This window comes from Mobula birostris, chromosome 25 (assembly GCF_030028105.1).
Source record: "Mobula birostris isolate sMobBir1 chromosome 25, sMobBir1.hap1, whole genome shotgun sequence".
Taxonomy (NCBI): Eukaryota; Metazoa; Chordata; class Chondrichthyes; order Myliobatiformes; family Myliobatidae; genus Mobula; species Mobula birostris.
The window spans coordinates 22443833-22456220 of record NC_092394.1 but is presented as its reverse complement, the minus strand read 5'-3'; the positions used below and the strand labels follow the sequence as shown (position 1 = coordinate 22456220).

At 40.3% G+C, this 12388-nt stretch overlaps 1 protein-coding gene across 1 annotated transcript in view; it reads left to right on the top strand.

The window, feature by feature from the left end:
- The window catches only part of pipox (pipecolic acid oxidase), a 78951-nt gene that overhangs the window by 48249 nt on the left and 18314 nt on the right, over positions 1–12388 (top strand). Inside the window, exon 5 of the mRNA XM_072243650.1 lies at positions 4473–4655. Coding sequence (XP_072099751.1) covers positions 4473–4655 — 183 coding nt within the window. The remainder of the gene's footprint in view (positions 1–4472; positions 4656–12388) is intronic.

Here is a 12388-nt window from a genome sequence, read left to right as displayed (position 1 = left end):
TAATCTTTGATCCCCTTATTAACCAAGAACCTATCAACCTCCACTTTAGATATGCCCAATGATTTGGCTACTGCAGCCATTTGTGGCAATGAATTTGACAGGTTCGCCACCTTCTGGTTAAGGAAATCCTTCCTCATCTCAGTTCTAAAGGAAAGTCCCTCTACTCTGAGGCTCTGCCCTCAGGACCTAGAAACCCTAACTAAGGGAAATATCTTCTCCACGTCTGTGCTACCTAGACCATTCAATATTCGGTAGGTTTCAATAAGATCCCCTTATTTTTTTTAAACTCCATTGAGTATAGACCCAGAGCCATCAGCTGGGCAATAATTAACACAAAGTTAAAATAATGGTGTTATTTCAGTAATATAGCATTATTTCAACCTTAAAATATGGTTTTCAGAGTTTCAGATAGAAATAGATTCTGAGCCAGCATGGAAATAATTTGTATTTTTCTGAATGTTTGAGATCTAATTTTTGAATGAAAACCATGTTGTCATTGTGTGAAATACCTTGTGGCTGCCTCTTGTAAAGATGGGAGCACTTCCTGACTTTGACCTGAGGATTGAAGACTCAGGGTTAACGTTGTGCTGTGTTTTATTAAGAAGAAGAAGAAGAAGAAGAAAGTTGTTAACAGTGACACCAGGTTCTTGGCAAAGCTCTATACCAAAGTCGGTATTCCATACCTCCTCTGAGATACCACTCTTGTCCAGTGTTCCCTCTAATGTGTAATGACCAGTGTGCACAAAGATATTGTGCTGTGCATTTTTTTTGCCCAGTGACAACAACTAATTTCTTCAGTAAAAACAGTATAAATAAGCCATTAAAATCTACAGACAAATCATCACAAACTCCGTGTTGTCAACTCCATCCCATCAGAAACTGGAAAAGGAACTGTGATTGTGTACGATTGTGAATTATATTTCATGAGGTAGAGGGTGACAACATTTTGTACGTGGTTATATGTTCCTTTGTGCGCTAGTAGCAAAAGATATGTGTGCACACATCTTAAAGGGAACTTTGCTTCTGTCATTCTTGCATTCTTTTGAGTCTGTCTGCTCAGATGCATCTGAAGAAACCAGTTTAAACTTGGTTTCAGTCCTCCATGGTTATTAATCTGACTTTTTGATGTGAAATTTGCATGGCAGTTCAGTTACTTAGTACTGTAATTCCCAGACTCTGTACGATGTTGCATGTCCTCTCGTGTTTATCCCTCCTAATCTAAGTGGAAAGAGCCTACTCGCATTTACTCTGTCTATACCCCTCATTATTCTGTAAACCTCTATCAAATCTCCCCTCATTCTTCTACGCTCCAAGGAATAAAGTCCTAACCAATCTTTCCCTGTAACTCAACTCCTGAAGACCCGGCAACATCCTAGTAAATCTTCTCTGCACTCTTTCAATCTTACTGATATCCTTCCTATAGTTAGGTGACCAGAACTGAACACAATACTCCAAATTTGGCCTCACTGATGTCTTATACAACCTTCCCATAACATCCCAACTCCTATACTCAATACTTTGATTTATGAATGCCAGGATGCCAAAAGCCTTCTTTACAAACCTGTCTACCTGTAACGCCACTTTCAGGGAATTATGTATCTGAACTCCCAGATCTCTTTGTTCCTCCACACTCCTCAGTGCCCTACCATTTACTGTTTATGTCCTACCTGGATTTGTCCTTCCAAAATACAACACCTCACACTTGTCTGCATTAAATTCCATCTGCCATTTTCTGGCCCATTTTTCCAGTTGGTCCAGATCCCTCTGCAAGCTTTGAAAGCCTTCCTCGCTCAACAGAGACGAATAAGAATTTCTTTAGCCAGAGGATGATGAGTCTGTGGAATTCATTGCCACAGATAGCTGTGGAGGCCAAGTTATTCGATACATTTGAAGTGAAGGCTGATGGGTTCTTGATTAGTCAGGACATCAAAAGTTATGGGGAGAAGGCAGAAGAATCAAGTTGAGAGAGATAATATATGATGAAATGGTGGAGCAGACCCAAATCTGCACCTATATCTTATGGTCAGTAACTTCTCTGGTATTACAAAAGCATAGGTTCATACCACAGGTAACCAAAATATTAACAAATGCGTGGTATGTGGATAAGCTGCATAATTTTTTAACCCTTTCTTGGCCAAGCTTCCCATCATGCCGTCTGATAACTGTTTACAGCTGTTCATAAAAATAAAAATCAAGGGATTTGTAAGATATTGCACTGTCTTCTTCCACAGTCTGGAGCTCGAATTGGAACTCTAACTCTGAATCTAAAAGAAAATGTGAAGAAACTGCTGTCAGGTCTCTGTCTATTATAACCTTCGGTCCCCAGGTGCTACTCGCCTCTATCAACATGAGGCTTGTTATTAAGTTTAAAAAGATGGGAAGCATATTTGTTGATGCGGATTTTCCTGCACTGATATATGAAAAGATAATTGATTTCGTAAAAGTTAGTTTTTTATGTACAGTAAACATCAGCTCAAAAAATACATAAGCCTCATAATAAAGTTTACAAGTCTGCAGAGTCCAAGCAGGAGTAATTAATGTTCATCCTGTGGATTTGGTATAGATAATATAAAAGAAAATGAGGCATGATAGTAATGCCAATACAGAGCCTTCATTGAGCAGATTTAATGTTGCTTCTGATTGTGCTTAGAACTCGATTGCAAAGATAACAGGAGACATAAAAGACAACAGATGTGAAGCAACAGATAAACTGCTGGAAGAACCCAAAAGGTCAACCAGTATTTGTTGAGGTCTATTGCAGGATTTTGGCTTGAAAATTTGACAGTTCTTTTCCTCCCAACAGATGTCGCTCGACCTATTGAGTTTCTCCTACTGATTGTTCATTATTACATCTAACAGCTCTTGTAATATGCAATGAGTACAGTGAAGCCAAAGCAGATGGGGATATGGAGGGGGTAACAGAAGCCATGAAAACTATCATAGAGAAGAAGGGAGGAGATAGAGACTTTATAAATGGCGTGAGAGCCTCTGGCAGAGGCTCAAGCAGATTCTAACCACTTTGTAGGTTAAAAAGTGAGAACATTCAGGAACATTTATTACCCTACAACCATCAGGCCCCTGAACCAGCATGGATAACATTAGTCACCATTACTCTGGTCTGATCCTATGACCTACAAAGTCACTTTCAAGGACTCTTTAGAACTCATGTCCTCAGTATTATTTTTCATTTGCACAATTGGTCATCTTTTGTACATTGGTTATTTGTCAGTCTTTGTTTATGCATAGCTTTATTGTAAATTCTATTATATTTTTCCTCTGAAAATGCCTGCAAGAAAATAACTACTTTGATTATATATTTACTTTGAATGTTGAACCTTGGAGACAAGCTGGTCTGTGTTTGAAGAAAGGGGAGAATGTTGTAGTGACACAAAGTGCTTATAACTTCCAGTGGCCATGAAGCGGATTGCTGATGGTTTCTTGTATCTGGGTTCAATTTTGTTCATTTCATGTAGATCATATGAATAGTCAAGGACAAAATTGACCCATTATGGCAGAGGTACCAAAATGTAAAGTTGGCGTATGTTCACAACTGGAACTTCACTAACATATGCTAAAAGTATTGATAAGCCTCCTCACAGTGCCACCTTCAGGCAAAGCAAACATGAGAAGTTTGAAATGGGATCTTGAGTGTTTGAAATGGAATGCTTTGATCTGTCTATCCATTTTAACATAGAACAGTGAACTTGAATTATACCTCAACTTAATACATCAAGATGTTGGAGCCTAGATTTTTATATACTTGATCCTAGATTTGATCTTAAGTGTCTTTAAATATCAGTATCAATTTTTCATGTGAATCTTGCATTACTATTGCAGAGTTTCAAGATGTGTAAGAGATATGAAATACATTAATAACCAGCATACTATTATCTAATTCTGCTCCAGAAGGAATCAGAATTAGGTTTCGTATCATTATCATGCGTCATGAAGTTTGTTGCTTTGTCACAGTAGTACATTGCAATGCATAATAATAAAAACTATAGATTACAATAAGTATATACAAAAAATTAAATTAATTAAGTAGTGCAAAAATAGAAAGGGAAAATACTGAGGTAGTATTCATAGGTTCATTGTCCATTCAGAAAAGTCATGGCAGAGGGAAAGAAGCTGTTCCTGAAATGTTGAGTGTGTGTCTTCCTTGATGGTAGCAATGAAAAGAGGGCATGTCATGGGTGACAAGGAGTCCTTAATGATGGATCGTACCTTTTTGAGACATCACCTTTTGAAGCTGTCCTGGATACTGGGTAGATAATGGATTACAGAGATAAAAAACTGAGAAAGTGGTTAACAGGTGTCTCGAATGTGAGAAAAAGGCAATAATTTAAATGGGGTAAAGAAATTCTTCAGTTCTTTAATATAATAAATATATTTTCTGGATGATGGAGAAATAATTATTAGAAATAATGACGAGTTTTCCATGATTTCACAAGAGAGAATTGAATCGTTTGCAGGATTTGTTCCGAAGATATGGAGGAACCATTCGTGATGGTGAGAAAGTTGTTGAAATACAGCCTGGTAAAATGGTTACCGTGACAACCACCAGAGGAATTTACAGAACAAAAAATCTGGTGATTACTGCTGGACCTTGGACAAATAAACTATTGAACCTTGTGGGACTACAGCTTCCTCTGAAGGTATTTGATGGATCTTAAATTCACTCTGTGCTAACATCATCCTTTTAACACTGTTCAGTATAAAATGACCTCCAAGTACATTGGTCCAGTCAAAGCTACATGATCATGGAGCACTCCAGAAATCTTGTTTGGACCTAATATACCTTGACATTGTTGGACTATTGATAATCAATTGGGATTTAGCACTGAATAAACTTAGCAATTAGCACTGGCTGCTTTGTACTCATTGATCCTTGCTATTGATGCTCTTTCCATCAGCTGTTCACAGAATCCTGGCCACCTGCCACTGGCATTACTGATCCCAACAAATTCCTTCAGTATTAAAATTCTGCATTTTAGATTGGCAGGTGCGGGGAAAAAAATATTCTACCTCCTTAGAATAAATAAGTTACCCTTATAAATGCTGTTGTTGAGAATCCTTGCAAATCTGTCCTTGTGCATATATTTTGGCTAAATGCAGTGGAAGAACAAAGTACCTTTTTTTTAGTGTCTTTCACAACCTCGAGGTATTCCGTTGCTCTTTACAGCTAATGAAATAAGTGTTATAACATTAGTGTTTTGATTTAGGAAGTGCAGCTGCCAATTTACATACGGGGAGCTCCACAAACTATATGACAACATAAATAGTTGTGTTGACGTTGACTTGGAGATAACTGATATTCTGTTCTTCAAAATCATATAAAGGCATCTTTTCCATCCATCTGCAGAAGCAAATGAAGCTGTTCTTTATCCACTTAAATGAAGATCCTACTGTTGAAAATGTGGCTGTGTTATTCCCTCAGTACTGCACAAGTAAATGATAGCAATAATGTGTGAAAAGTTAATAATTTGAATATGTCAAAACAAATGTATCAAAATATTATCCTCCAGGTAATTCTTTAATTCCTGTTAAAACCTCACTTGAACCTTCAACTTCTGACATAGAGACTTTGAGCTGGTACATAAAATAAAGAAGGTAGATATTGCAAGATGAAGTCAGGAGATTCTCCAAGACTATTGTCTTAACTTGGATATACAGTCATGTACAAAAGTCTGAGGCATATTTATGCCGAAGACTTTTGCATAGTACTGAATTTCTTGACATGGAGCAGAAAACAAGTTAGTAAATCTGTCAGGAGCAAAGGATGTTGGGAATGGCGAGGGTGGAGTGCTGTGGGAGGTGTGTGGGACAGGTGGCAGGAAAGGAGTGCTGGAGCGAGGGTGTAGTGTGGGTGCAGACACACCCAGCCCTAAGACAACAAGCAAGGTAATTTGATTCCAAACAATTGGTTTATTGATCATTACAGAATGTCTCTCCAGTGCCTCCTACTCCCTCCCCACTCCCTTCCCCTTTTCCTAACCATTGTTCCCCTCTCCCTGCTCCCTTTCCACTCTCAGTCCACAATAGAGGCCCATATCAGAACCAGATTTATCACCACGCACGTATGTCCTGAATTTTTCTTTTGCAGCAGCAGCTCTGTGCAATGCATAAAACTACTGCAGTACTATCCAAAAGTCTTAGGCACCCTAACTATATACAATATATGATTAAGACTTTTACACAGAACTGCAGCTGATACTTAATGCTCGAGTTTCACAGCTAGGGTTCATAACAGCATCTGAAACAATGTGTAAGATCATTAAAGATTTCCTGGTGTTCTATTTTCTTCTCAGTGTTAGTTAAAACCATATAAATGAATGTATTGCCAACCAAAAGTTGGAGGAACTCAGCAGGCCAAGCAACATCTATGGGAAGAGTACAGTCAATGTTTCGGGCAGAGATCCTTCAGCAGGTCCTGCTGAAGTGTCTTGGCCCAAAACATTGACTGTGCCCTTTTCCATAGATACTACCTGGCCTGCTGAGTTCCTCCAGCATTTTGTGTGTGTTACTTGGACTTCCAGCATCTGCAGATTTTCTCTTGTTTGACATTCCCCACCATCTTATTGTTGCCTAATTGTGATCAACTTTCCCAGCATGTAAACTATATCCTTCCCATCGTAAGAACAGCATAGTGTCGCTGTTTAGGAAGAGGAATGCAACATTAATTTTCTTTAGTCTCCAATCACTCGCCCACTCAAGTAATGAGACCTTGCAGATGTTGCGTATGTATGGTCGATCTTTGGCTGTGATTACTGATAGGTGCACTGTTCAATTCCTGGTAACTGCAGATTATCCAGTCTTTGCTCTACACTGGTGCACATACCCCACCCATGTTGTGTCAAAAATTGGGGAAACCCTTTAAAAGTTTGGAGCAGAAGCAAAATGATTTTCAAGTTTTTACTTTTTTGTGGGCTTTGAGTGTTAAATAATAATAGATTTCTGGCAGTGTATGTTAATATAGTGGTGTGCTATGCTATGTAATGAAGCATAAGAACACTCATTTGTTTCCTTAATAATGATAAAGTCTTGGTTTGAGAGGCGTCATTAGATAAGCCACAATGCAGAAAACAGGTGCTTTTCCAGATGGAGAATGAGAGAATGTTGCCATTTTTATCTCTTTAGCTGCTAATTCTGTTTGCAAAATACTCTGAGATTCAGGCAAAGCGAGACTTACAGTATGCCCATCTCAGCATGGGAACCAAGTACACTCAGTTACTAATAAAGTGGACATTGAGTGTATGTTCATGGTCTACTGCTCCTGCAGCCCATCCACTTCAGGATTTGGTGTGTTGTGCTCTTCTTCGCACCATTGTAACACATGGTTATTAGAGTTATTGTTGCCTTCCTGTCAGCTTGGACCATTCTCCTCCAACCTCTCTCATTAACAGGTCTTTTTCTCCCACAGAACTGCCACTCACTGGATGTTTCTTTGTTTTCTGCATCATTCTCTATAAACTTCAGAGACTATTGTGCATGAAAATCCCAGTAGAGAGTAACAGTTTCTGAGATATTCAAATCACCCTGTCGGGCACCGACAATCATTCCATGGTCAAAGTCACCTAAATGATATTATGTTTTATAACTCTAGAAACTAATCAAAAAGAGAAGCACTGGAACTGGGATATCTGTGTACTTAGTTTTTTTTCATTTTTCTTTATGAGATGATCACATCTGACATGGTGCCATAATAACATATGCCATTTACATACTTCTTACATATAACCCAAAGTGAATAATGTAAACAAACAAAGAATGCTTAATGAAACAATATATTTATGTTACTCAAACATTACTGAAATTTTGTATACACAGCAGATGACATTTCTTCCCCATTCTGATATTTGGACTGAACAGCAACTGAAGCTCTTGACCATGTCAGCACGCTTTTATCTGTTGAGTTGTTGCCACATGATTGACTGATTAGATATTTGCATTAATGAGCTGGTGTACAGGTGTGCCTAATAAAGTGGCCACTGAGATTATATGATACACAGTTGAGATGAGCTTCGTTCTTTTCTTGAAGCAACTTAAATCATGATATAACCTTGTCTCATCTGCATCCACTGATAGGTACCAATAGCATAGAAACTCTCACCATGGCTCTTCAAAACAACTTACAAAATGGAACAGATCCTTCAGCCCTTCTACCACCTCGGGCAAAGTTTTGACATCATTAATCACAAAGGAATATAAAACACAGGATAATCTATATTCATGCACAGCACCTGTGGAGAAAATTAACTACATTTTTAATCCACAGTAGTAATACTGATCTTCCTCTTAGCTTCAGGTGATCACCAGATGCATTTATGTTTGATAGAGAAGGACAACTGTACAAAATAGAGTTGTCGTGTCAGCTGTTAGTTGTGTGGAAAGACTTCCCATGCTGTCTGAGTGACAAACATAATTTTAATTGGCTCTCCATTTATTCAATAGGCATTTGCTGCAGCTCTTACCTTATTTCACAGCTTTTAAGTTCCTCATTGTTTATGTTCTCAAGGGTTATGGAGAAAATACAGGATAATGGTGAGGATCGACAATGATCTTCCTCTTTGGCGTATGAGACCTAATCCTACTCCAATTTCCTATATCAGGACCTCTCACTACATAATTTTAGGTTGGAAAACACCCATAAGGCATAGGAGCAGAAGTAGGCCATTTGGTTCAGAGACTCTGCTCTGCCATTCTATCATGGCTGATTTACTATCCCTCTCAACCCTATTCTCCTGCCTTCTCCCATAATCAAGAACCTATCAATCTCCACTAGGAAGTATTAGGAAGTATCCCTAATGACTTGGCCTCCACAGATACTTGTGGCCATGAATTCCACAGTTTCACTACCCTCTGGCAAAAGAAATTCTTCCTCATCTCTGTCCCTCTATTCTGAGACTGTGCCTTCTGGTCCTAGACTCACCCACTATAATTCCTCTCCACGTCCACTTTGCTTAGGCTTTCCGATATTTGATAGGTTTCGATGAGATCTTTTCCTTTTTCATTAAACCACAGTGAGTACAGGCACAGAGCCATCAAGCATTCCTCATACTTTAACACTTTCAGTTCCGGGATCATTTTCGTGAACCTCCGCTGGACCCTCTCCAATACCAGCACATGCTTTCCTAGAAAAGGGGCACAAAACTGCTCACAATACTCCAAGAACAGTCAGCGTTACATTCTTGTTTTTATATTTTATATTTCCCTGGAAATCTAACAAAAGGCAAACCATAAACACGAGGAAATCTGCAGATGCTGGAATTTCAAGCAACACACATAAAAATTGCTGGTGAATGCAGCAGGCCAGGCAGCGTCTCGAGGAAGAGGTACAGTCGTCGTTTCGGGCCGAGACCCTTCGTCAGGACTAACTGAAAGAAGAGATAGTAAGAGATTTGAAAGTGGGAGGGGCAGATCCGAAATGATAGGAGAAGACAGGAGGGGGAGGGATGGAGCCAAGAGCTGGACAGGTGATTGGCAAAAGGGATATGAGAGGATCATGGGACAGGAGGCCTAGGGAGAAAGAAAGGGGGAGGGGGGAAGCCCAGAGGATGGACAAGGAGTACAGTGAGAGAGACAGAGGGAGAAAAAGGAGAGTGAGAGAGAAAAAAATTAATTATAATTAATAAATAAATAAATAAATAACAGATGGGGTACGAAGGGGAGGTGGGGCATTAACGGAAGGTACAGAAATCAATATTCATGCCATCAGGTTGGAGGCTACCCAGGCAGAATATAAGGTGTTGTTCCTCCAACCTGAGTGGATAGACATATCAGAATGGGAATGGGACGTGGAATTAAAATGTGTGGCCATTGGGAGATCCTCCTTTCTCTGGCAGACAGAGTGTAGGTGTTCAGCGAAATGGTCTCCCAGCCTGCATCGGGTCTCGCCAATATATAGAAGGCTGCATTGGGAGCACCAGACGCAGTATATCGCCCCAGCCGACTCACAGGTGAAGTGTCGCCTCACCTGGAAGGACTGTCTGGGACCCTGAGTGGTGGTGAGGGAGGAAGTGTAAGGGCATGTGTAGCACTTGTTCCGCTTACAAGGATAAGTGCCGGGAGGGTGATCGGTGGGAGGGGATGGCGGGGGGGGAACAAATGGACAAGGAAGTCACGTAGGGAGCGATCCCTGCGGAAAGCAGAGAGAGGGGGGAGGGAAGGATGTGCTTAGTGGTGAGATCCCATTGGAGGTGGCGGAAGTTATGGAGAATTATATGTTGGACCTGGAGGCTGGTGGGGTGGTAGGTGAGGACAAGGGGAACCCTATTCCTAGTAGGGTGGTGGGAAGATGGAGCGAGAGCAGATGTGCGTGAAATGGGAGATATGCATTTGAGAGCAGAGTTGATGATGGAGGAAGGGAAGCCCCTTTCTTTAAAAAAAGGAGGACATCTCCTTCATCCTGGAATGAAAAGCCTCATCCTGAGAGCAGATGTGGCAGAGACGGAGGAATTGCGAGAAGGGGATGGCATTTTTGCAAGAAACAGGATGAGAAGAGGAATAGTCCAGGTAGCTCTGAGAGTCCGTAGGCTTATAGTAGACGTCAGTAGACAAGCTGTCTCCAGAGATAGAGACAGAAAGATCAAGAAATGGGAGGGAGGTGTTGGAAATGGACCAGGTAAACTTGAGGGCAAGCTGAAAGTTGGAGGCAAAGTTAATGAAGTCAACGAGCTCAGCATGCATGCAGGAAGCAGCACCAATGCAGTCGTTAATGTAGCGAAGGAAAAGTAGGGGACAGATACCAGTAAAGGCTTGGAACATGGATTGTTCCACAAAGCCAACAAAAAGGCAGGCATAAGCTGGGACCTATATGGGTGCCCATGGCTACACCTTTAGTTTGGAGGAAGTGGGAGGAGCCAAAGGAGAAATTATTAGGAGTAAGGACTAATTCCGCTAGATGGAGGAGAGTGGTGGTAGAGGTGAACTGGTTAGGTCTGAAATCCAAAACCATATTTCTTTACATTTAGTTCATGGGTACTGTGCCTAAATTTGCTGCAGTTAAAAAAATGCAAGATTTAATTTAGGAATGCGCCGCTTTCCAACAATGGGAAAGATGAAGGAAGATAAGATGTGAAGTTATTAACTACTGGCTGTCAGTTCTTATTGTATGTTGAGACCATGAGAAATGTGGCTACAAATAACAGGCAAGAGTTCCAACTGCAATGTTTGTTTAAAAAAAATGCTTCAGTATGGAATGTTTCACCCTTCTCCTTGACAACGGAATTGCAGCAGTGTCAGTGGGGAGTTGTGGGCATTAGTTGTTAAAACAGGGATACTGCACATGCAGAGGAACAAGACAACGTCTGCTTGTAACCATTCATCTTGGTTTCATTGCAGTGACACTTCAGAGTGTTTCATTTTACTCAAAGCACAGTAATTTTCCGAGAGATTGTTCAGCCATTCCGACCAGGCAATCTACGCTTACCAGGGTAGGCCATATTTATGCTTTTACAGGAGGTTGTGTAAAAAAATCTAGCAGAGCTGCCACGTTATAGAGTGCTTTTGACTTTCACATGTACTTTATTAGGTTCGCCTGTTGTAGATACATGGGTTATGACCAAAGGAAAAATAGATGGAGTCATTTAGCACTTTAGTGCAAGGGTGTTTGTTAGGTGCGTCAAAAATCAAACTTGCAGAAATCAGTGAAAACAGTGAAAAGAAAACAGCCAATATTTACAAAATGGTATCTACCAGAAAACATGATAATAGCTGCAGATTTTGTCAGTCCAATGTGAACTCCTGGCAGCCCCTACCTCTCCTCATTAAGGGTAGTGATCTCCCTTCTTTTTACACACTAGGCCATACCAACTTTAATTACTAATAAAGTTAACTTAAGGGTTACACATGAATTAGAATGTGACACGCCCCACAAAGTAGTTACAATCATATTACAACGTAGACAGAAGTGTCTACCTTACATACAATATACAAGCAACATGTCGGCAAAGAAATGGAATATTCTGCAGTTTTTGGTGGGAAAGGCACCATAAAGCCAACCCCAGTGCATCAGCTCAGTTTAGGACTCATTATGAGAATATACCGGGGAAGAGATTGAAGCGCGTACACTCAGCAAACAACAGCAGAATGACAAGCAATGCTTGTGTGTGTGTAAGGAGTGTTTTTACAGAGTGCTCTCCATCATACCTGTACACCTCATTAATGCAAATAGCTGATCAGCCAATCAAGAGGCAGCAATCAATGAATAAAAGCATGCAGACATGGTCAAGAGGTTCAGTTGTCGTTCAGAATGGGGAAGGAATGTGATCTCAGTGACTTTAACCACAGACTGATTATTGGTGCTAGATGGGAAGCTTTGAGTATTTCAGAAACTGCTGATCTCCTGGGATTTTCATACACAGTGGTCTCTAGAGTTTACAGAGAATGG